This window comes from Erinaceus europaeus, chromosome 7 (assembly GCF_950295315.1).
Source record: "Erinaceus europaeus chromosome 7, mEriEur2.1, whole genome shotgun sequence".
NCBI lineage: Eukaryota > Metazoa > Chordata > Mammalia > Eulipotyphla > Erinaceidae > Erinaceus > Erinaceus europaeus.
The window spans coordinates 33,980,353-34,006,452 of NC_080168.1; the positions used below are offsets into that span (position 1 = coordinate 33,980,353).

The 26,100-nt window shown below is 43.4% G+C and overlaps 1 protein-coding gene across 2 annotated transcripts in view; it reads right to left on the bottom strand.

The window, feature by feature from the left end:
- Positions 1-26,100, bottom strand: part of LOC103121597 (aldehyde oxidase 2) — a 122,537-nt gene that overhangs the window by 31,988 nt on the left and 64,449 nt on the right. For both annotated transcript variants that reach the window (XM_060194183.1, XM_060194182.1), the window contains exons 17-24: positions 23,237-23,359; positions 17,871-17,967; positions 16,350-16,474; positions 15,149-15,282; positions 10,746-10,833; positions 9,357-9,443; positions 8,657-8,848; positions 6,607-6,834 (exon numbers count right to left, since the gene is read on the bottom strand). In XM_060194183.1, coding sequence (XP_060050166.1) covers positions 6,607-6,834; positions 8,657-8,848; positions 9,357-9,443; positions 10,746-10,833; positions 15,149-15,282; positions 16,350-16,474; positions 17,871-17,967; positions 23,237-23,359 — 1,074 coding nt within the window. The remainder of the gene's footprint in view (positions 1-6,606; positions 6,835-8,656; positions 8,849-9,356; positions 9,444-10,745; positions 10,834-15,148; positions 15,283-16,349; positions 16,475-17,870; positions 17,968-23,236; positions 23,360-26,100) is intronic.

Below are 26,100 nucleotides of genomic sequence, written 5' to 3' on the forward strand. Positions count from 1 at the left end.
ACATTTGTTATGCTGGATAAATGGAACTGTGGTATTTTCCCTTCCAGGAGGAAGAGGAGGAGGAGGAAGAAGAGGAAGAATTAGGACTTGAGTCTGTTTACGCCTGGAGCTAGCTATCTGGAGACTCCGGATGACTCGGAGGGGCCCAGTTACCTCACAGATCATAGGTACTAATAATAGCTTATTCATTGGGATGTCTGACAGCCTCTGAGTACACAGTTGCTCATGCTTAGTTTAGAAAGTAGTTGTTCCAGCTTTATGAATCACCTGCTGACCTGGAATAACATTCTTCAAGCTAAATGATGCTTGATTGTGTCTGCTTGGAACTCTATGGAAAAGCTGAGACAAACTTTTAAGTGGAAACTTGAACCAGTGTTTGATTTAAAGGGGTGTGGGTCTGTAAAGAAGTTGGCTTTTGGGCAGGGGTAGATAGCATAATGGTTATGCAAAAAGACTGTCTTGCCTGAGGCTCCAAAGACCCAGGTTCAATCCCCTATACCACCATAAGCCAGAGCTGAGCAGTGCCCTAGTCAAAAAAAAAAAAAGTATTAAAAAAAGGGGGGAGGGGGTTTGGCTTTCCTACCCTGCTTTCCTAGGGAAAGGTAGAAACAGACTGGGGGTATGGATCAGCCTGCCAAATACCCATGTCCAGTGGAGAAGCAATTACAGAAGCCAGACCTCCCACCTTCTGCACCCCATAAAGATCTTCAGTCCATATTCTTAGAGGGATAAAGAGTAGGGAAGCTTCCAGTGGAAGAGATGGGACACGGACTCTGGCTCTATAACTGTGTGGAGTTGTCCCCTGTTATCTTACAATCTTGTTAACCATTATTTAATCACTAATAAAAATAATAAAAAAAAAGAAGCTTTCTTGGATGATGGCAGAGAGTCATCTGGTTTAGGCGAGGGGTGACTATATAGATGAGGGTGATCATGTTGGTGAGGGGAGTGCGGTATAATATAAAAGAAATGTGGGCTGGGGGTAGATAGCATAATGGTCATGCAAAAAGATTCTCCAAAGTCCCAGGTTCAATCCCCTACACCATCATAAGCCACAACTGAGCAGTGCTCTGGTAAAGAAAGGGAAAAAAAAAAAAAGAGAGAGAGACATGTGGTCTTTGTTCCTGGTTTTTGTCATAGAGCTCCTAAAACCCCTTGGAATATACAGTCTTTCAGATGCTAATAAGATAACCCTTGCAAATAAGATAACCCTTGTGGGGAGGTGCCTAGATTGGTTCACAGTGGTGTGGTCACCAGCATAAGCAACCATGTGGTTAGAGGGGTGGAGGTTTATCTTTCAATCCAGTTCCCTAAACCTGGGGTGCAGAAGACAGACTAGAACTCAAGTTCAAGGCTGGGGGTATAGATTGACTTGCCCATGTCCATGTCCAGCAGAGAAGCAATTACAGAAGCCAGAACTCACACCTTCTGCACCCCATAAAGATCTTTGGTCTACACGTCCAGTGGGGGAGAAATGATAGGGAGAAGATGAGCAGAGGGCTCTGAACTCCAACTCCATCAGAACCCAGAGAGGGACAAGGAAAAAGGGAGGAACATTTGGATGTAGTAGTAGGTGTAGGTGTGACTTGGAAAGGAAGAGAAGATGGGACCATAAGAAAAAAAAAAAGGGCAAATCTATACAAATATAGACAGATAGTTGTAAAAATAATAGTTAATCCGTATCTGTAACCTTGGGAGAACTGCTGTAGCTTCCAATGGAGGGAGTGGGGACACAGAAGCCTGGTGGTGGGAACGGTGCAAAGTTATACCCCCATTATCTTGAAATTTTGCAAATCAGTATTAAATCACTACTAAAATTAAAAAAGAGAGATAGAGTTCAATCACTAAATGACCAATGCTTTTTCACTCAGGCTTCATCCTTCTCCTTGTCTGCGTCCTTATTCTGGTTTTTTTTTTTTTTTTTTTTTTTTGCCTCCAGGGTTATCGCTGTGGCTTGGTGCCAGCACTATGAATCCACTGCTCCTGGAGGCTATTTTTCCTATTTTATTGCCCTGTTGTTGTTGTTATTGCTGTTATAGCTGTTGTTGTTGTTGTTGGACAGGACAGAGAGAAATGGAGAGAGGGAGGGAAGACAGAGAGGATGAGAGAAAGATAGATACCGGCAGACCTGCTTCACCACTTGTGAAGCGACCCTCCTGCAGGTGTGGAGCTGGGGGCTCGAACTGGGATCCTTAGCTGGTCCTTGAACTTCTTGCCATGTGCGCTTAACCCACCGTGTTACCGCCCAGCACCCTGTCCTGCTTTTTTTAACCAGGGCATTGCTTCTCTGAATTACAGGGGTACTGGGGTCGGACCTGGGACCTTGAAGCTGTAGGCATTAAAGTCTTTTTTTGTGTAACTATTATGCTATCTCCCAGGCCTGGCATGGTCAGTGATTTAATCAATTACACCTGTGCAAATGAAATGCCCATGAACTTTCTAAATGATGGGGTTTGGGGAATTTCTAGGATAGGGAACCAAGCCATCAACTGGAGGGTTACTGCCTGGACAGAAGTCACAGGAGTACTGAGCTCCTCACCCAGGTCTTGCCCTATGGATTGCTTCCACTTAACTGTTTTGGAGTTGGGTCCGTTATAAATAATAAAACTGTAAGTAGCAACTGGAGGAATAGGACAGCTGGTAGAGTATGAGACTTGCATGCCTGAGTTTCCCGGTTTGATCCTAGGTACCTCAGGTACTGGAGTGTCATTTTGGCATCTCTCTCTCTCAAATTAAACCATTTCATAGGAAATAAAAAATCTTTATCCTTGTATTTTACTGTCAGCTGTAAACCATTAATCTCTCAATAAAAACATTTAAAAAATCTTTACAATCCTTAAGTAACCACAAGTAAAGCTTTTTCCTGAATTCTATGAGCTGTTTTAGCAAATTATCAAACCTGAGGTGATGGATAGTGAAAAACCCTGAACTATCAGTTGGCCAGACATAAGTGTAGCTTGGGGCACCTCACTGTGCTCTGCATCTGAAACTGTAGAGCTTGGTCTGCGTGTAGGGTCTGCGTTACTCCTGGGGAGTCAGCATCAGAACTGAATTGAGTCATTGGACACTCAGTTGGTGGGAGAGAACTGGGGTTGGAGCCAGGCAATGGTGCACCTGGTTATCACACACACTACAGTGTGCAAGGACCTGGGTTCAAGCCCCTGGTCCCCACCTGCAGGGGGAAAGCTTCACAAGTGGTGAAGCAGGGCTGTAAGTATCTCTCTCCCTCTCTTCCTCCCTCTCCCCTTTCAATTTCTCTCTGTCTCTATCCAACAGTAAATGCATTTAATAAAATAAAATAAAGAACAAAGAGATAATTGAGGTTGAAAAGATACAACTTTTGGTACCAGAGGAAAGCTACACAGGTGACTATCCAGCATCTCTCTGGCTCTGCAGTCTAGGCTGTAAGTGTAGCAGCTGGCCTTTTGCACCTCCTCATACCACGGACACTCTGACCCTGAACAGGAAAGTGGCTCAGGAGAGTGGGAGTTCTGCCCACCAGAGGAAACACAGCCGTGGGCTGACTACACAGAGGCCCAGGGTCCTGCCAGGAATTTATTAATCTCATCTAATCCTTCGGCCAATTGTCAGAGAGAGGGTTATTATTTTCATACAGTTGAGGAGGCTGAGGCTCACTAAGGTTAAATAAACTTCCTGAACCATGCAGCCAGTGGCAGCACCAAGGACTTCTTAGGTCTACCTGACTTCATCTACTTAGAGATGTGGGGCAATTGCTTTATTCTGTAAGAAAGATTTTCTCTAGTGTGTGTGTTATCAGAAGGTGTCTATGTGTGGTTATCAGAAGGTGTGTATAAGTGGAAGAATGCTTTCAATGGTTTACACACAAGGGAGATCTGATGCATTTTTTAGATTTAGATTTAGACTTGGCATATCAACTATTTCTGGTGGCTGACTGTACTTCTGGGTGCATGGTGATGCGGGAGGCAAGGGCTTCTCTCAGTTTTCTTTCTTTTTTTTTAAATTTTTAAATATTTATTTATTTTTCCTTTTGTTGCCCTTGTTATTTAACATTGTTGTGGTTACTGATGTTGTTGTCGTTGGATAGGACAGAGAGAAATGGAGAGAGGAGGGGAAGACAGAGAGGGGGGAAAGACAGACACCTGCAGACCTGCTTCACCACTTGTGAATCGACTTCCCTGCAGGTGGGGAACGAGGGTGGGGGGGCCCAAAGCGGTATCCTTACTCTGGTCCTTGCGCTTTGCGCCACGTGTGCTTAACTCGCTGTGCCACCGCCCCACTCCCTTCTCAGTTTTCTAAATAGTTTTTCTGTATCTGCTCCTTTGGGGCTAAGGGGAGGCCGCTTCACAGACCTCCGTGTGCTATTTAATGGACACTCTTTTTCTTCTGCACAGGGACTCTGAGTGACCTGCTTCTTTGTGAATCTATGCTGGAGAAGTCTTCTCTCCTCCTTCTTCCCTCACCAGAAATGGCACATGTTTCTGGAGAGGAGCTTGGCCCTTGTTGTTTTATTTTTGTAGTTATTATTGTTGTTGTTGATGTCGTCATTGTATGATAGGACAGAGAGAAATGGAAAGAGGAGTGGAAGACAGAGAGGGGGAGAGAAAGAGAGACACTTGTAGACCTGCTTCACCGCCTGTGAAGTGACCCCCCTGAAGGAGGGGAGCCGGGGGCTCGAACCGGGATCCTTGAGCTGGTCCTTGCACTTTGTGCCACCTACGCTTAACCTACTGTGTTACCACCTGACTCTGGAGAGGAGCTTGGACAGAGTTAGCTGGTCAGGGTCAAATGGGGTGACTTGTCTAATATTAGGTGCACTCTGCTTTGCCTTGTGTGTGAAGTAGGTTCAAGTCCTGCCCCCACCACATTGAAGGAAATTTTGGTGCTGTGGTCTCTTTCACTCTCTCTCTCTGCTTCTATATTAAAAAAAAAAAAAAAAGAGTCGGGCGGTAGCGCAGTGGGGTTAAGCTCATGTGGCACGAAGCACAAGGGCCAGAGTAATGATCCCGGTTCAAGTCCCTGGCTCCTCACCTGCAGGGGGGTCGCTTCACAAGTGGTTTAAGCGCAGATCAATTGATCTTTCTTACTTTCTTTTTAAAATTTTTTTTGTATTTATTTATTTATTCCCTTTTGTTGTCCTTGTTGTTTTATTGTTGTAGTTATTATTGATGTTGTTGTTGTTAGATAGGACAGAGAGAAATGGAGAGAGGAGGGGAAGACAGAGAGGAGGAGAGAAAGATAGACACCTGCAGACCTGCTTCACCGCCTGTGAAGCGACTCCCCTGCAGGTGGGAGCCCGGGGGCTCGAACCGGGATCCTTCAGCTGGTCCTTCAGCTGGTCTATCTTTCTCTCCCCCCTCTGTCTTCCCCTCCTTTTTCCATTTCTCTTTGTCCTATCTAACAACGAGGACATCAGTAATAACAACAATAATAATTACAACAACAATGAAAACAAGGGCAACAAAAGGGAAAATAAATAATAAAAAGAAAGAAGGAAAGAAAGAAAGAAAGAAAGAAAGGGAGGAAGAAAGAAAGAAAGAAAGAAAGATAGGGAGCCGGGCAGTAGCGCTGCAGGTTAAGCGCACATGGTGCAAAGCTCAAGGACCAGCTGAAGGATCCCGGTTCCAGCCCCCGGCTCCCCACCTGCAGGGGAGTCGCTTCACAGGTGGTGAAGCAGATCTGCAGGTGTCTATCTTTTTCTCCTCCTCTCTGTCTTCCCCTCCTCTCTCCATTTCTCTCTGTCCTATGTAACAACAACAACATCAATAATAACTACAACAATAAAACAACAAGGACAACAAAAGGGAATAAATAAATAAATACAAAAAAATAAAAAAAAAAAGAAAGTAAGAAAGATCAATTGATCTGCTCTTAAACAACGAGGCAGGGCAGGCAGTAGCACAGCGGGTTAAGAGCACATGGAGAGAAGTGCAAGGATTAGGGTAAGGATTCGGGTTCAGCCTCTGGAGTTGCTTCACAAGCAGTGAAGCAGGTCTGTAGGTGTCTTTCTCTCTTCCTCTCTGTCTTCCCTTTCTCTCTCCATTTTGCTCTGTCCTACCAAAAACAATGACAGCAATAACAACAACAACAACATTGATAAACAACAAGGGCAACAAAAGGGAAAAAAATAGCCTCCAAGGAGCAGTGGATTCATAGTGCAGGCAATGAACCCCAGCGATAACCCTGGAAGCAAACAAACAAAACAAAGAAAGTCTTAGGTGCCCTGAGGATTGCTGTGGGGACTTAAGCAGAGGCCAGGAGAAGTCCCATTCCTGTCCAGGGTGACCTAGCTCAGATAGCACAAAAACTGGACCTTGCAGGCTGCTATTCTCTGCTGGGTAGCAGGACCTTGGGGGTGAGCCATGTTTCATTTTCCTAACTGCTATTGAAGATTTCATGCCTGTTAATGCTCTCCCCCCCCCCATCATGGAAACTTTCTTTTCCTGGGACACTGGGCTAGAAATGTCTATAGGTGGGGCTACCCAGCAGAACTCAGTACACCTTTTCCCAGGTACCCGGGGGCTTGTGTCTCTGGCCTGGGATATGCCACGGTCCCGAGGTCAGCACAGCTGATTGGGCCAGGAGCGCCTCTGGCAGAGAGGTCACTTCCCAAGATCTGAGTCTTACCTGATGGTAGCTTGTCAAGGCAAAGCCAACCGAAAACTTCATGGGGATAATAGCAATGCCTCTCTTCTTCCAGTAATTCTTCTTGTTGAACTCTTCTACTTCCTTTCTTCTGTCGTGAAAGGAGGACTTGTCCAGGCATTCGTTCCAGCATCTTATCAGGTTCTCAGGGCTGAACGCCTGCTTGTAGATGGTTTTATCAACGGTTTTGTACATGTTTTTCTCCCTAACCTGAAATGCATGGGGAATCGAATTATGGTAAGATGGAAACTAACTACAAGAAAAAAAAAAAAAGGAAATTGGGAAAGCCTCCCCACTAACGCATCTATTTTGGTGAGGCACAAGACAGGGTTTTTTTTTCCTTTGGACACTTTAATATACCATTTTAATATACCATTTTTCAACTGTGTCTTAGCCTCTAGAGCTTGTATGGCAAAGTGCTTCTTTTTTAAGGCCTTTCCATTCCACTTCCCTTCACAAATTAGTTACTGCTACTGCCCTCCACTTCTACTCTGATTGCTGCATTAAAAAAGGAATGAGAAATAGCCTCTATTATTTTTGCATAACAATAATAATCTGAATGTCTACCTGTAGTGGGGTAGCTATAATATATCCACATCAAAAAATACTGTTCAGTCATTTAGAATAACTTTTTTTTTTTTCTTACCAGAGTACTGCTCACCTCTGGCTTACTGTACTGCTAGGGACTGAACTTGGAACTTCGGGGCTGTAGGCACAAAATATTTTTTTTAATAACTACTATGCTATCTCCCCAGCCCACCAGTCATAAAAAAAAAGTAGGTCATGCTATTGACATGGGAAGATGGTCACTGCATATTGTTATGTAGAAAAAGAAGGTGCGGGCTGCCGGGTGGAAGTGCAGCAGGTTAAGCGCACATACTATGAAATGCAAGAACCCGCACAAGGATCCAGGTTCAAGCCCCTGGCTCCCCACCTGCATCTAGGACTCTTCATGAGTGGTGAAGCTGGTCTGCAGGTGTCTATCCTCTCCCCCACTCTATCTTCCCTTCCTCTCTCAATTTCTCTGTCTTATCCAATAGAAATAAAATACAAAAGTAGAAAAAAATGGCCTCCAGGAGCAGTGGATTCATAGATAGATTCATAGATAGATTCATCAAGCCCCAGCGATAACTCTGGAGGCAAAACAAACAAGCAAACAGAAACATAAACAACAACAACAAAAAAGTAAGGTGCTCACTATGGTTTTGTTTTGGTAAATAACTATACATGGGTACAGATACACTATATTTCAATGTTTACCCATGTGTGTATAAGCACAGATAGCTATACCTGGTGATGAACAAATATAGGCTAGGTAAGTGCAGAGAAAGGGATGGAACAGTCAACATGGATCTGTGGACAGTGATTACCCTTGACCAACGGGTTTGGGGGGGGGGATGAAAAAGGGGCTGTTCACTTTTCACTTTAACTATTTGAATGTGGTTAGAATCTTAAAAAGGGTATTTTCGGGGGTCGGGCGGTGGCGCAGTGGGTTAAGCACATATGGCGCAAAGTGCAGGGACCGGCGTAAGAATCCCGGTTCGAGCCCCCGGCTCCCCACCTGCAGGGGAGTCGCTTCACAGGCGGTGAAGCAGGTCTGCAGGTGTCTATCTCTCCCCTTCTCTGTCTTCCCCTCCTCTCTCCATTTCTCTCTGTCCTATCCAACAACGAATTGCGTCAACAAAGGCAATAATAATAACCACAACGAAGCTACAACAAGGGCAACAAAAGGGGGAAAAAAATGGCCTCCAGGAGCGGTGGATTCATGGTGCAGGCACCGAGCCCAGCAATAACCCTGGAGGAGGAGAAAAAAAAAAAGGGTATTTTCACACACATTGAAAAATGAAAGCAAGAAAACAAAATTGCTCAAGGAGGAGGACAATGGGGGGAGGTGAATTTGGTCTAGGGTTTGTGTAAGTCATCTTGAATCCAGAGACAGGGCTGATGAGCCCGGGCCTTTTGTGAGTAGCTGGTTTTCCCGCCATGTCTGACTGTTAAGTAGTCTTGGTTATGATGTTGCTCACAACCTTACCTTTTCAGGCAAAAGGCCGCATCTGGCTGCCACGGCTGTGATGCAAGACTCAGTCACCAGGCACCCTTGTGGGAATCCGAATCCTCGAAAGGCTGTGTTGGATGGTAAATGTGTCATGCATGCACGACCCCGGAATCTAAGGTTTCGGATCTTATATGCATTTTCCAGCTTTAGAATGAGAAATTCTGTCACCTACAGTAAAAGAGATTCAGACATAATGAATTATTATTGATCTATTTTTTCTTTTAAATTAATTAATTAATTTAAAATATTTATTTATTTATACCCTTTTGTTGCCCTTATTGTTTTATAGTTTTAGTCATTATTGTTGTTGTTATTGATATCATCTTTGTTGGATAGGACAGAGAGAAATGGAAAGAGGAGGGGAAGATAGAGGGGGAGAGAAAGACATCTGCAGACCTGCTTCACTGCTTGTGAAGTGACCTCCCTGCAGGTGAGGAGCCGGGGGCTTGAACTGGGATCCTTAGGCCTGTCCTCGTGCTTCACACCACATGTGCTTAACCCTCTGTGCTACCGCCCAACTCCCTATTTATTTTTTCTGTCCTTGAAAAGTCAAACTGCATGAGTCAAACTGCAGGTCAAGCTTTGGTAAGTCCCCGAGAAAGCAGACTCCACAAAGACTCATGGAGAAAGTCTGCGTTGTCTTCACAAGAAAAGACGGCTGGCTTGAAGCACATACCAGCTCTGAGTCATCCAAGGTGCAGCCTCCGTTAATGAAGCACTCGATGTCTAGAGCTTTGATCCGTCCATTGTTCATGAATCCCACCTGTCACCAAATGATGGACATTTCACATGTGATACGTTTAAAACGCTCGTGCCAACTTCAAGCGAAAGCCTAGTGCCATTATTGGGTGGGACTGGAGACTGACCCTCCTTCTGCCTGTTTGGTTGTTACCACACCTCCCCACTCCTGTGTTTTTTCAGTGCTTGTCTAACAATGACCTCCTCTGACCTGAATTTTGCTGAACCTTTCGAAGGGTAACTTGCTGATTTTTATACTCAGTATGGAATTTCTAAGGCCTTTCTTGTTTCCTGGCATACAAAGGCTACTCTTTTCTTCCTTAATCTTAGGAGATTCTTTTTCACTTAAAAATTATTTGTTCTTATAGAGTGGATGGGGTGGGGAGGGACAAAGAGAAAGAACAGCTCTGACATGAGGCAGTGCCAGTGATAAATACAGCTGAGAAAACTGTACAATTATGTGATCATTATTAGTCACTCCATGGGAAATGTTGGCTAATAAAACAGAGCCATTAGGAATTATAGGAAAGTGGCCTGGGAGGTGGCACAGTGGGTAAGGTATTACACTCTCAAGCATGAGTTCCCAGGTTTGAACTCTAGCATTGCACGTGCCAGAGTCATGGTCTGGTTCTCTCTTATATACTCATATGACTGTGCTATAGCTATATAAAAATACAATAGAATGTCATTTGAAACAACTTAAAATGATCTTAGTTAGTGACTAAATTCTTTATTGCTCTTTGCAAAAGATTTTTTTGTGTAGCATTCCATAACCAATTGATAGAAACACTTCCAAAAACGAAATTCTGTACTTAAAATGGTCAAATTGTTTCAAAACATTTTTCCTGCAAAGTAGCTTCTACAGCCAAGACATTCTGACATAACAACACACAGAGCTTCTCTCAGCTTGCTTGCTTTTTGTTACTGAGGAATCACTAACACAGTTTCCTGTCACTTCAACAGCATTTTTTAAAATCTTATTTTGCTTTGCATTTTTTATCATTCAATTTTTCCAAAATTGATTACTTTTCTAGCATTCGCAGTTCTGGGACTGAGCCCAGGATCCCACACAAACAAGCTCTATGCTCCATTCACTGAGCCACCGTCCTGGCTGCTTATGGTTCAACAGCGTCAGGATTCTGCATTGGATTTGTTTAAGGTGCCCTCTGAAATGTCATGACATTCAGATATGTAACATCTTTATTTAATATTTCAGATGCTAAGATTACTGCTTATTTTTAGAACTTAGCAGAATCAAAATAACAGAAAGGGATAAAATTATTCAAATGAAAAGGACATTTACAACAATTTCATCACTAGTACTCACTTTATATTTTCCAAAGAGTGGGTGTCTCCCCCCAGTTATTAACATGTCATCTTCACGGCCAAGAACAAGGCGAATGGGACGGCCAGTTCTCAAGGAGAGAAATCATAGTCAGATTCTTCATTTGTCCCACTACCCATCCGTGAATCTACCTACTTCTCCACCTACCCATCTACCATTTATCCATTCGCCCAGCCTTTCATTTACCTATTTACCCATCCATCCATCCATCCATCCATCCATCCATCCATCCATTTATTCATTTAGGTAGGTAGAACATTTAATTAATTAGCTAATTAATTAAATAGAGACAGAGAGAAATTGAGAGGGGAGGGGAAGATAGATAAAGAGATACCTGTAGCCCTGCTTCACCACTCATGTAGCTTTCCCCCAGCAGGTGGGGACTGGGGGCTCAAACCTGAGTCCTTGCACACTATAATGTGAGCACTCAACCAGGTGCGCCACCGCCTGGCCCCTCAGCTTTCCACTTTTTAACTACCCTCTTTCCCATTTATCCAACTATTCAGTTAATCATCCTCCCACTCCACATGCGCTAACTGAATGCACACAACACTGATTTGAACTTATGAACAATTTATTGTTGCTGCTTTTTGTGGTCTGTAACCCACTGGTTGGAGGTTGAGCTAAAGGGATTAGTGCCACATATCAATAACATGTGTCAACCAAATTTGAATCTCATCTAGACCCAGCTATTTCGTGGTTTCTCTTTTTGTTATTTATTGATTTATTTTTAAATTTTTTTTTCCAGAACACTGCTCAGCTTTGGTTTATGGTGGTGCAGGGCGGGGGTTGAACCTGGGATTTTGGAGCCTCAGGCATGAGAGTCTCTTTGCATAATCATTTCTGCTATTTACCCCCAACCCAGCTATTTTGTGTATCCCCACCACTGATGTAAACAGATAAATGCAAACTGAACCCAACTGGAAAAACAAGACCAACCCTTTGCTTGTGCTGTAGGATGTCTGGTGAGCACCTTCATTCTCAGCCACAAATGCTGTTGTGCTGCCCTAGCTGGGCCCTTGAGGAACCAAGAGCTTCAACATTTCTGCATTTCTAGGGCAGAGGTTTCCAGACTTTGGAGGGAAAAAGAACCAGCAGGAGTGCTGGCAAAGGTGCCCAGCTTTTAACAGCAGGATTCTCACTTAATAGGGTTAGGAGGAAGCCTCAAGCAGGCATTTTTCAGAGTGGTTCTGGTGAAGTCCCCTTCAGGTACACCTTGAAAACCATGACTCTAGCACAGGTGTTCTTGATTTAAAAAATTTTTTTTAATCTTTTTTTTTATATTTATTTTCCCTTTTGTTGCCCATGTTTTTATTGTTGTTGTTATTATTGTTGTAGTTATTATTATTGTTGTCATTGTTGTTGGATAGGACAGAGAGAAATGGAGAGAGGAGGGCAAGACAGAGAGGGCGAGAGAAAGATAGATACCTGCAGACCTGCTTCACCAGCTGTGAAGCGACTCCCCTGCAGGCGGGAAGCCAGGGACTCGAACTAGGATCCTTACACTGGTCCTCACACTTTGTGCCATGTGCGCTTAACCTGCTGTGCTACTGCCCGACTCCCTTGATTTTTTTTTTGGGGGGGGGAGAATTAATTACCTGTAGTATCAGTTGAATGGCCACTGTCAGTGTCTATTCCTTGTTGATTATAACTCAGTGTGTCTGCGATGGGGAGACAGGAATGTCTATGAGCTCGGGAGACTCTTATCAGGGAATCTTGGAACATTGCTCTGGGTGGCTGCATGCAGGTGTGCGTGGAGGCTAAGGTGTAATTAAAGCCACTGGGTCCCACACATGGCTGCATGGTGGAACCTGTGGGGGAGTTTTAATATCTGCCTAGATCAATTGAGGGGAGCCTAGGTGCTGGGATCTCAGTGCTCCTGATAATTTTAATGGACAGTCATATCTGAGAGTTGTTTTTTTTTTTACATTTTTTTAAATTTATAAAAAGTAAACACTGACAAATCCATAGGATACGAGGGGAACAACTCCACACAATTCCCACCATCAGAACTCTGTATCCCATCTCCTCCCTTGATAGCTTTCCTATTCTTTAACCCTCTGGCCCACTGTTAATAAACCAAATAGAATATTTGTTTTGTGTAAATAAACTCCAATAAAAAAATCTTACGGAAGAACTATATAAATTCACATTACTATCTCTTATAAAGTGTTCTGGATTTTTTTTTTTTTTGACTCCAGACATTGTTGGGGCTCGGTGCCTACACTATGAACTGCTCCTGGAGGCTATCTTCTCCATTTTGTTGTTATTGTTATTGCTGGATATGACAGAGAGAAATGGAGAGAGGCAGGGAAGCAGGGAGGGGAAGAGAAAGATAGACGCCTGAAGACCTGCTATACTGCCTGTGAAGTGACACCCTGTAGGTGGAGAGCCAGGGGTTTGAACCAGCCCAATCTGAGTTTTTAAACACAAAGGCTGATAGAATTAATGAGCTGATTGTTCTTGCTCCTGCCCTAACAAGTATGAAGAGAGGCTCCTTAGAAAAAGAACTAGGAGAAGGCGCTGGGCAGTGCCACATTGGGTTAAGCACACATGGTAAGAAACACAAGAACTGGCATAAGGATCTGGGTTCGAGCCCCGGCTCCCCACCGGCGGGGGGGTGGTGGTGGTGCTTCACAAGTGGTGAAGCAGGTCTGCAGGTGTCTGTCTTTCTCTCCCTGTCTTCCCTCCTTTCTCGATTTCTCTCTGTCCTGTCCAACAACAACAACAGTAGTGCCAACAATGATGGGCAACAAAAGGGAAGAAATAGCCTCCAGGAGCAGTGGATTCATAGTGCAGGCACCGAGCCTCATCGATAACCCTGGAGGTGGCAAAAAAAAAAGTTTGTGATTAATTTTTTTTAAAAAGAAAAAGAACTAGGAGCTTACAGAATAAAGCTTGGACTGGGTTTGTTGTGTTGCACTCAAGCAAAGGGCTCCGGGGAGGGAAGGAGTGGTTTTTGGGGGTGGCTTTAGGGTCCTGGTGCATGATGGTGTAGGGGGGCATAAGTTGGAGGTGAAAGTGCTTTTCAGACACCTACCACGGGGGGATAAGAAATTGTATCAATAGTTGTACAGCAAACCATTAAAATGTTCCCCATGGGGGGGGGAGAAAAGGAAAGGAGAGAGTGGGAGAGAGAGAGAGAACTGAAAAAGAGATTCTGATCTCATCTCTGCTTCCCCCACTTCCACTGCAAAGGAGACATACATATGAGTACTCAAGGGCCAGCCTAGCTCTGACTGAACATGGAGGTTGTCTTTACAGGAAGCAGCACCATTGAACTTTGCAGACTGTGACTTTCCCAGAGTTCCAAAAAGCAGTTGCAGAAATTGAACATGGAACAGAAAAGTTAATGGCTGGCACAGCATGAAGAGCACAGGCTCAAGCCTTCCTACAGCACGGGACACATGGAAGAGTCCACGCTTTTCGGGTATGGTTGCTGGGAGGCAGGTGTGGCGGACTCCACTTCCTCACCCCGCCCTGTCTGTGGCTGTGAGCAGGAAGGATAAGCTGCCCTCTTGGCATTCCCCTCCAGTGGCTGACAGGCTCCACCCCTAATCTTGTCACCTCCTGAAGTTCAGGGACTTTCCTTTTTATACTATTATTAACTGATTCAAAGTCCAGTATTCTTAAACAAGCAAACAAACAAAAAACCTTTTCCAGTGGCTCTAGGAGTGTAGGCAGTGTTATCTATATTATTTAAAAAGAAGAGATGGAGGGGGGCCAGGCGGTAGCGCAGCAGGTTAAGCCCACATGGTGCGAAGTGCAAGGACTGGTACAAGGATCCCAGTTCGAGTCACCGGCTCCCCACCTGCTGGGGGAGTCACTTCACAGGCGGTGAAGCAGGTCTTGCAGGTGTCTCTCTTTCTCTCCTCCTCTCCGTCTTCCCCTCCTCTCTCCATTTCTCTCTGTCCTATCCAACAACAACGACATCAATAACAACAATAATAACCACAACAACAATAAAACAACAAGGGAAACAAAAAAAGGGGGGGGGGAATAGCTTCCAGGAGCAGTGGATTTATGATGCAAGCGCCAAGGCCCAGCAATAACCCTGGAGGGAAAAAAAAAAAAGATGGAACCAGGCAGTGACTCTCCCCGAAGACCATGCATGTTAGTGTTCAAGCATCTGGTCCCCATTTGCAGGGTGGGCAACTTCACAAGTGATGAGGCAGAGCTGCAAGTTAGTCTCTCTCTCTCTTCCTCCTTCCCTCCCTTCCTATCTTCCCCTTCCCTCTCAATTTCTTTATCTCTATCCAAAAATAAAACACTTATAGAAAAGACTGAGATGCCCAAGGACACACAGCAGCCCAGAGACTCTCAGGACAATGAAGTGCCTTCAGCTGCAGCATTCTCCCCCTCCTAGGTCCCCCCAAGACACTTACTTGACTGCAGCCACAGCTGCAATAGCTCCGAAGACAGCTGGTCTTCCTACCTTCCCGCCAAAACCTCCACCCACTCGCTTTACATGACATGTGATCCTGTTGATGGGGATGTTCAAGGTAGAGGACACAGTTTTCTGTAAAAGTGAGGTAACAGGAAGGATGACAAGCGTGAACTAGCAAAGGAACTTTGATTTGGGAAAACACACTACAGAAAAATCCATTCAGCTCACAGTGAATAAGCCTCAACAACAACAGAGATAGTCTGAGTCTGTCCTGAGTCTCTTGAGTTCACAAGCATCACTGATTGTCACAGAATGATCTTTCCAACAGGAGAATGGTATTTTTCAGAAGGGAAACTGTCAGCCTTGGGTTCCCATCAGAAGCAGGGTGCCTAAATAAATGTTCAGGCCTACAGTTCCAAGGAGGTGAAAAGCAGCAAAAACCTGACAATCCACTGAACAAGGCAAGTTCGCAGCTAAATCCTAGACTATTTTGTTACTAGGGAAATGAAACTGCTGCAAAGTGATATGTTTAGTCTAAATGTTGTTTGAAACTTTTTTTTTTTTTTACTAGAGCACTGCTCAGCTGTGGCTTGTAGTGGTGCAGGGGATTGAACATGGGACTTTGCAGCCTCAGGCACAAGTCTCTTTGCATAACCATTATGCTATTTACCCCAGCCCTCTTAAGGTTGTTTGCCAAGATCAAATAAGAGAAAAATCAGAGATATGCAGAGATTATTAGCTTATTGTCCAATTAGATCCTTTAAGCATGCAAATGAATGTACTTAGTGACTTACAAATTTTTTATTGGATAGAGACAGATAGAAATTGAAAGGGGGGGATAAAAAGGAAGAGAGAGACAAAGAGACACCTACACCCCTGCTTCACCACTCATGAAGCTTTTCCCTTGCAGGTGGAGACCAAAGGCTTGAACCTGGGTCCTTGTGCACTGTAATGTGAACACTTAACCAGGTGCACCACTGCCTGCCTGCCCCCATGAATGTACTCTTTAAGCCTAATGAAAGTGTACTCTGTGTTTGAGGAGGCCAGAAATAATAAAAGTTCTGGATTCTTGGTTGCCTCTATGATGTCCTGTACTTGGATTCTAAGTTTCTGTGGTAAAATGGCTGCCAGCTTCAAGGCTCTGGAGATGGAAGGCCGTGATGGAGTTAGGATTGGAGGGGTGGCTGTCGTGACCTCACCTGCACATGGGCTGGGTCCTGTGTCGACACATACATTTCCAGTTCTTTATCTTCTGTCTTTGGAATAACAAGCACTCTTTGTGTTTCCATATAAAAATGTTCCTGGCCTCCAACATGGACTTCTCCTGTTAAGAGCAAGATATGGAAATTCCAGAAGGCATCTGATGGTTGGAAACCATCCATTTTCAGGAAACCAGAAGAAAGATCTATGAACTGACCAGGCTAGAGTTGTCCTGATAAAGGCAACAATGCACTAGGTGTTCTGTGGCAGCTCAGGGAAACCTATATATACAAGGTTTATTTACTTGCTTTTTCCACCCACAGCCCTGCTCAACTCTGGTTTATGGTGGTGCAGGGGGTTGAATCCGGGACCTTGAAGCCTCAGGCAAGAGAGTCTTTTTACATAACCATTATGCTATCTCCCCATCCAAGAAACCCATTTCAGAGACTGCAATTCTAGCTCACAGGTTAAAAATGCCTGGTTCTGTTCTTTGCTCCGCCCTTGACTAATCAAAATCCCAGGGGTTTTTCCTTCTTTTTATCATGTTACTCCCTACCTTTAAACACAACATATAAACATACATACAGAAATGCACAAATACAGAAATACACATATAGGGAGTCGGCGGTAGCGCAGCGGGTTAAGCACAAGCGGCACAAAGCGCAAGGACCAGCGTAAGGACCAGGGTTCCAGCACCCTGCTCCCCACTTGCAGGCGAGTCGCTTCACAGGTGGTGAAGCAGGTCTGCAAGTGTCTATCTTTCTCTCCCCCTCTGTCTTCTCCTCCTCTCTCCATTTCTCTCTGTCCTATCCAACAACGACGACATCAACAACAATAAAAACAAGGGAAACAAAAAGGACATAAATAAATATGGGAGTCGGGCGGTATAGCGCAGCGGGTTAAGCGCAGGTGGCGCCAAACTCAAGGACTGGCAAAAGGATCCAGGTTTGAGCCACCGGCTCCCCACCTGCAGAGGAGTCGCTTCACAAGCGGTGAAGCAAGTCTACAGGTGTCTTTCTCTCCTCTTCTCTGTCTTCCCCTCCTCTCTCCATTTCTCTCTGTTCTATCCAACAACAATGACATCGATAATAACTACAACAATAAAACAACAAGGGCAACAAAAGGGGAATAAATAAATAAATAAAATTAAAAAAAAAAAAGAAATACACATATAGCGGGCCAGGCGGTAGCACACCTGGTTAATGCTCACACTACAGTCTGCAAGGATGTAGGTCCCCACCTGCAGGGGGGAAAGCTTCACAAGTAGTGAAGCAGGGCTGCAGTTGTCTCTCTGATTCTCTCCCTCTCTATCTCCCCCTCCTCTCTCAATTTCTCTCTGTCTCTGCCCAATAATATATAAATAAATATTTAAAAAATACACATATACTCACAACTTGAGACGAAGGGGTATTTGGCTAAGCACCAGCACACTGAGGCTTCCTGAGAGGAATTCATAGGTTCCCAAGGTAGGCTTCAGAATAGAAGGGCTCACAATTCTGTTAAATGTCCTGGGTACTTACCTTCAATAATTTGATCTACTTTTTCAAATGCCTCCTCAATGTTTCCTTGTTCAAGTTTTTTTTCAGAGCACAGGAATGAGTTGTGTTTTATGGCATCCTAAATGATGGAACAAGTGGTGGGGAATCATAATTATTTTTTATCATTTCTTCCATTGGTAGTTTTTGTTTTTCCCCTCCAGGGTTATCACTGAGGCTTGGTGCCTGCACTACGAATCCACTGCTCCTGGAGGCCATGTTTTTTTCCTCCATTTTTGCTGCCCTTATTGTTATTATTGCTGTTGTTGTTTAGAATTTATTTATTTTTTAATTATACATATGCTTAAGGGGGTTGAGAAAAACAGAGAGTGAGAGAGCAGAGTGCCCCTCCTGCCATTTTTTTTCTGGTTCTGGGGATCAGACCTAGCACCTCACACATACAAGGTCAACCCCTAGGGCTTTTGGAGTCGAACTGTTTTCCATATTTCAAAAAGGGGCCTGTTTCTTGATCTTCAAGTTAATCAGCTGTCTTGATCAAGACAATAATGAGAATGAAAACAGCTAATATTTGTTTAGTGTTTTTTGTGTCAGACATTACTTAATAATGTATTTATATGAATTTACAGGTGGATTCCTTAATGATTTTCATCTTTCAGCTGAGGATACTGGGTTTAGTAGAGGGTAGAATTCCAATTATGACACCATCTCAGAAAATAACCTGGGTTCACCAGCATATTAGCTGTCAGGCTTTGGCAAGAAACTAGGAAAGTCATGGGCCCCTTGGAATATACCTAAAATAGACCTACTAGGTTTTTACAAAATGGAGACTCCAAATCCCATCTGTAATATTCTTGCTTTTAGGTTTATGATTAGTCAACAATTTGTTCTGCTTTATATCTTAACTCTTTTTCAGCCACTGGGTTCCAGATGATGATGCCAACCTGACTTCCCTAGGCAGAGCACCCCACCATCTGTCTTGGAGCCCGGTCTACTCAGACCTCTGCCCCACTAGGGAAAGACAGAGACAGGCTGGGGGTGTGGATAGACCTGCCAACACCCATGTTCAGTGGGGAAGCCATTACAGAAGCCATACCTTGCACCTTTTGTACCCCATAATGATCCTGGGTCCATACTCCCAGAGGGATAAAGAATAGGGAAGCTGAGGGTCAGGTGTTAGTGCAGCAGGTTAAGCGCAGGTGGCGTGAAGTGCAAGGACAGGTATAAGGATCCCAGTTCGAGCCTCCCAACTTCCACCTGTAGGGGAGTCACTTCACAGGCAGTAAAGCAGGTCTGCAGGTGTTTATCTTTCTCTCCTCTTCTGTCTTCCCCCTTCCCTTCATTTCTCTCTGATCCAACAACGATGACATCAATAACATCAATAACAACAACAATAATAACTACAACAATAGTAAAAACAACAAGGGCAACAAAAGGGAAAAAAAGCAAAATTGAAAAAAAAATAGGTAAGCTATCAAGGGATGGGATGAGATACGGAGTTCTGGGGGTGGGCTTTGTGTGGAAATGTACCCCTCTTATCTTATGGTCTTATCAATATTTCCATTTTATAAATAAAAATATTTTAAAAAGAACAACTGTCCTGAAGTCATCATGCAGAGAGGTGCTGGAGGCTGTCCCCCAACCTAGCTTTGGTGTCCAGAAGCAATATGATTAGCGAGGAATACTTGATTGCTTGAGGTAGCAGAAAGTGGATAAAGTAGGTGAATTTGCTAGTCTGCATTAAGTCACCACCATACATGTGGAAGCATGGGAACCCGTTTATTGTCTTACTATTAATGTACAATAGAGCGTGTCTGATAACTCCCCTGCATAGTGTGTCTTTGTCATGTTCAGGACCCTGGTATGAGCCCTGCCCCACTGCACAGGAGGAAGTTTTGGTCCTTCTCTCCCTTTGCATCTTGGTCTTTTTTCTTTTCTCTCTTTCTCCCAGTCAATCTTTCATTTATTTACTTATTTATTTTTTATATTTATTTATCCCCGTATCTTGTCCTTGTTGTTTTATTGTTGTAGTTATTATTGACGTCGTCGTTGTTGGATAGGACGGAGAGAAATGGAGAGAGAAGGGGAAGACAGAGAGGGGGAGAGAAAGACAGACACCTGCAGACCTGCTTCACCACCTGTGAAGCGACCTCCCTGCAGGTGGGGAGCCGGGGGCTCAAACCGGGATCCCCATGCCGGTCCTTGTGCTTTGTGCCACCTGTGCTTAACTGGCTATGCTACCGCCCGACTCCCTACTTATTTACTTTTACTAGAGCACTACTCAGCTCTGTTTTGTTGTGGTGCTGAGGATTGAAGCTGGGACATTTAGTGGCTTAGGAAGGAAAGTATTTTTTGCATAATCATTATACTATCTCCCCAGCCTTCTCTGTCTTTTTCTTTTCTTTTTTTCCTTCTTCTTTTTCTCCTTCTCTTCCTCCTCCTCCTCCTCTTCCTCCCCTCCTCCTCCTCCTTCTCCTCCTCCTCCTCCTTTTTTTTGCCTCCAGGGTTATTGTTGGGGCTTGGTGCCTGCACTACAAATCCACTACTCTTGGTGGCCATTATTTATTTATTTATTTTGGATAAGACAGGGAGAAATTGAGAGGGGAGAAGTTAGGGAGAGAGAAAGATAGACACTTGCAGACCTACTTCACTCACTTGTAAAACGACTCTCCTGCAGGTGGGGAGCTGGGGGTTTGAACTGGGAATGCACTGGTCCTTGCACTTTGTACTGTGTGCTTAACCCAGTGTGCCACTACACAGCCCCCTGTCTTTTTCTATTTGAACAAAGTTGGCTCAGTGTGGTGGAGCCTCAGTGATGACAAAAAAAAAATTACAAACCCTCACATGATAGTATATAAACTTTAAGATATTTGTTGTATTTCATAGTTATCCATACTAGACACTATTCTAAGCTATTTATTTTTTCTTTTTTATTGGATAGGATAGAGAGAAATTGAGAGAGAGTGGGGAGTAGAGAGGGAGAGAGACAGAGAGGCACCTGTAGACCTGCTTCACTGTCCCCGCTGCAGATAGGGAGTAGGGTCTCAAACCCAGGCCCTTGCACATAGTGATATGTGCATCTGAGCTATTTATATGTAGTAACTCATTTAGTCTTACAAAACCTTAGTGAGGTTTTATTTTTACAGATGAGGACATCATAGTGCAGTGAAGTCAAATAACTTGGCTAAGTTTACAGAGGTATTAAGAGGTGCAGCTAGACTTCAAATCTGGTTCGGTGTTAGAACCTATGCTTGTAACCACTACTTTAAACTTGTTTTATATACAATCGTATCAGTGATTGAATTGCAACAAAGCAAAGGATTCTGGGAAAGGAGAGGGAGGTAAGGGACAGAGGTAATCTTGAGGCTCTGTTGCCTGATGCAGGAAATAAGTACCCATGTTTACAACTACACTGTAAACTGTTAACCCCCCCCCCAATTAAAAAACAAAAGGAAAACAAATAAATGTAAAGACCAGAGACTAAGCTCCTGGCACTCAAAACTTTCTTTGTGTGTCAGTCTTCCGTAACTGGACAAATTTGGAAACAAGTCTTGAGTCCCTTTGGAATTTTCTCAGTAATGAACAGTTTAGTTCAAGCAATCTCAAAATTCAATAAATCTAGCCAATATTTTGTAAAGAGAAACAAAGACAAAACTCATATCCATGACTGAATGAATGAATGATCCCTAAACAAGTACGGATGTGTATAGCTCTTTTGTTACCTGCTTTAGTGGACAAAAGATGATTCTGCTAACATTAGGAAGCCCTCTTCTGAGGGAGATCTAGAGTCCTCATCACACTGAGTTCCAGGCTATTCTGTGGGTGTAACCTCTGCATGCCATTTCTCCCATGAGGAGATGGTACAGTTCTGAACTGATACTTTAAAAACTCTGTTAGGATGTTAATACAACACAAGGAAGGAAGTGAGCCAAGGAAAATGTCATGACAGTCTTGCAAACTTGGAAAAATGGAGATTTGGAACAGAGTTGATTTGGTTTGGAAATATTAAGAAACTTGACCTTCTTAACGCTTTGAATATTGAGCAAGTCTTATCTTGTAGGCATGTTTTGAAAATGTTCAAATGACTCACTAGTATTTTTGAAAACCTTTTGTTTTCTACTCCAAGCATACAAGCAAGCAAACTTTTTTTTTTTGATCCAGTTACTCTGACTTGTCCTTCATTGAGCTTGACCTTGTAAATCTTACCTACAACTTCATTCTTTATTTTGGAAGTAGCTTTCTAAAAAAAATTAAAAAAATATTTATTTATTTTCCCTTTTGTTGCCCTTATTGTTTTATTGTTGTAGTTATTATTGATGTCATTGTAGTTGGATAGGACAGAGAGAAATGGAGAGAGGAGGGAAAGACAGAGGGGGAGAGAAAGATAGACACCTGCAGACCTGCTTCACCGCCTGTGAAGCGACTCCCCTGCAGGTGGGGAGCCGAGGGCTCGAACCAGGATCCTTATGCAGGTCCTTGTGCTTTGCGCCAAATGCTCTAAACCCGCTGCGCTACCGCCCGACTCCTTGGAAGTTCCTTTTAAATTCTATCATCTAGACTCAGAAATGACAGTGGGAATTTCTGTGGATTCTATCACAAAAGTTCCCCTGCTCTGGGGCTCCAATTTGAAGATATTATTATTATTTTCTAGAGCCATTCTTATCATGTTCACATTACAAGGGGCTAGCTGTGTCTTCTCTTTCTCTCTTTCTCTTTCTCCAGGGTTATCACTCCAGGGTGCCTGCACTATGAATCCACTGCTCCTGGAAGCCAACCCCTCCTCCCCATTTTATTGGATAGGACAGAGAGAAATTGAGAGAGGAGGGGAGATAGAGAGGTGAGAGTAAGACAGACACCTGCAGACCTGCTTCACCACTTGCAAAGCATCCCCCCCGACCCCCGCAGATGGGGAACAGAGGGCTCAAACCCAGAACCTTGCAGGTCCTTGTGTTTAGTACCATGTGCACTTAACTGGGTGCACCACTGCGGGCCTCCCATCCTTTCTTACTATGTCATTCTCTCTCCTGTCTGCAATGTGGACTTAGTGGGCAGAACTTCAGCAACTATTATGGACTAAAGTATAACGTGAAATACAGAAACTACACACAATGACACAATTAGAAGGAGTCTGGATCCCTGATACACTCTGGACTCATCCCTTCTAGACATCTTGAGAGTACGGAGGAAAGAAACATATTATTCCCCTTTACCTCCATACCTTGGAGACTAGGCAAATTTCAATTTATACAAATCATCCCTTCTAGAGAAAGCTGATATTTTTCCAGATCAAGTCATTGATAAGAAAAAAGAAAAGTAGAGCCTGAAATTAGTCTTGCACTAAGAAATGTACAAAGGTGGTTTTGATGGGTAGGAAGGCAGCCATTTCTGCTGACCTCAATGGTGAAGATGACAGGCTCAAGATCTTCATATGTGGTCCTTATCTTCTCAGTCGCTCGCTTTGCCTGTACTTCTGTCTCTGCAGCCACAGCACAGATGATCTGGCCCACACAGAGCACCTGTGGAAAGTATACATGTGAAGCAGGTAGGAACATGCCAAATAGAAGGGGCCAGGCTGTGGCGCACCTGGTTAAGCGCACACATTACAATGTGCAAGGACCCAGGTTCAAGCCCCTGGTCTCCACCTGCAGGGGGAAAGCTTCACGAGTGGTGAAGCAGGGCAGCAGGTGTCTTTCTCCCTCTACCCTCTCAACTTCTGGCTGTCTCTATCTAAGAAAGAAAGAAAGGATTGGGCGGTATAGCACAGTGGGTTAAATGCATGTGGTGAAGCACAAGGATCCGGTTCGAGTTCCTGGCTCCCCACCCACAGGGAGTCGCTTCACAGGTGGTGAAGCAGGTCTGCAGGTGTCTTTCTCTCCCCCTCTCTTTCTTCCCCATCTCTCTCCATTTCTCTCTGTCCTATCCAACAATGATGACAACAATAATTACAACAAGGGCAACAAAAGGGAATAAATAAAAAGAAAGAAAGAAACAAAACTCTAGGTACACTTAGCCCAGCCTTAACCAGTGTTTGGTGTCCTAGTCACAGGGTCTTTTCATGATCAAAAAATTCAATTTCTTTCTTTCTTTTTTAAAAAATATTTATTTATTTATTTTATTCCCTTTTGTTGCCCTTGTTTTTTTATTTTTTTTAAATTTATTTCTTTATTGGGGAATTAATGTTTTACATTCAACAGTAAATACAATAGTTTGTACATACATAACATTCCCCAGATTCCCATTTAACAATACAACCCTCACTATGTCATTCATCATCTTTCATGGACCTGTATTCTCCCCACCCACCCACCCACCCCAGAGTCTTTTTGGTATAATACTCCAATTTCATTCAGGTTCGACTTGTGTTTTCTTTTCTAATCTTGTTTTTCAACTTCGGGCTGAGAGTGAGATCATCCCATATTCATCCTTCTGTTTCTGACTTATTTCACTCAACATGATTTTTTCAAGGTCCATCCAAGATCGGCTGAAAACAGTGAAGTCACCATTTTTTACAGCTGAGTAGTATTCCATTGTGTATATATACCACAACTTGCTCAGCCACTCATCTGTTGTTGGACACCTGGGTTGCTTCCAGGTTTTGGATATTACAAATTGTGCTGCCAAGAACATATGTGTACACAGATCTTTTTGGATGGATGTGTTGGGTTCCTTAGGATATATCCCCAGGAGGGGAATTGCAGGGTCATAGGGTAGGTCCATTTCTAGCCTTCTGAGAGTTCTCCAGATTGTTCTCCACAGAGGTTGGACCAATTGACATTCCCACCAGCAGTGCAGGAGGGTTCCTTTGACCCCACACCGTTTCCAGCATTTGCTGCTGTTACCTTTTCTGATGTATGACATTCTCACAGGAGTGAAGTGATATCTCATTGTTGTCTTTATTTGCATCTCTCTGACAATCAGAGACTTGGAGCATTTTTTCATGTGTTTCTCGGCCTTTTGGATCTCTTCTGTGGTGAATATTCTGTCTAAGTCCTCCCCCCATTTTTGGATGGGGTTATTTGTTGTCTTGTTGTTGAGTCTGGCAAGCTCTTTATATATGTTGGTTATTAAACTCTTATCTGATGTATGGCATGTAAAGATCTTCTCCCATTCTGTGAGGGTTCTCTTGGTTTGGGTAGTGATTTCTTTTGCTGTGAAGAAGCTTTTTAATTTGATGTAGTCCCATAGGTTTATACTTGCCTTAGTCTTCCTTGTAATTGGATTCGTTTCATTGAAAATGTCTTTAAAATTTATGCGGAAAAAAGTTCTGCCAATATTTTCCTCTAAGTATCTGATAGTCTGTGGTCTAACATCCAAGTCCTTGATCCACTTGGAATTTACTTTTGTATTTGGTGAAATACAGTGATTCAGTTTCATTCTTCTGCATGTTTCAACCCATTGTTTCCAACACCATTTGTTGAAGAGACTCTGCTTTCCCCATGTAATAGTCTGGGCCCCTTTGTCAAAGATTAGATGTCCATAGGTATGGGGCCTCATTTCTGGGCTCTCAATTCTATTCCACTGGTCAGTGTGTCTGTTCATGTTCCAGTACCAAGCAGTTTTGATGACAATGGCCCTATAATACAGTTTGAAATCTGGGAGTGTGATGCCTCCGGTTCTGTTCTTTTTTCTCAAGATTGTTTTGGCAATTCTAGGTCTTTTCTGGTTCCAGATAAACATTTGTAGCATTTTTTCTATTCTCCTAAAAAATGTGCTTGGGATCTTGATGGGGATAGCATTAAATTTGTAGATGGCTCTGGGTAATATATTCATTTTGATGATGTTAATTCTACCAACCCATGAACATGGAATATCTTTCCACTTCTTTGTGTCTTTTTCAATTTCTTTGAGTAGTGACTCATAATTTTCAGTATACAAGTCTTTCACTTCTTTGGTTAGGTTTACTCCTAGATATTTTATAGTTTTTGTTGCTATAGAAAAAGGAACTGATTTCTGGATTTCAATTTCTTCTAACTTAGAGTTTGCATAGAGGAATGCCACTGACTTTTGAATGTTAATTTTATAGCCTGACACATTACTGTATTGCCTGATGATTTCCAAAAGCTTCTTGCTGGATTCCTTAGGTTTTTCCATGTATACTATCATGTCATTTGCAAATAAGGAGAGTTTGACTTCTTCTCTTCCAATCTGTATGCCTTTAATTCCTTGCTCCTGCCTGATTGCTATGGCAAGAACTTCTAACACTATGTTGAATAGTAATGGTGATAGTGGGCAGCCCTGTTTAGTACCTGATCCGAGG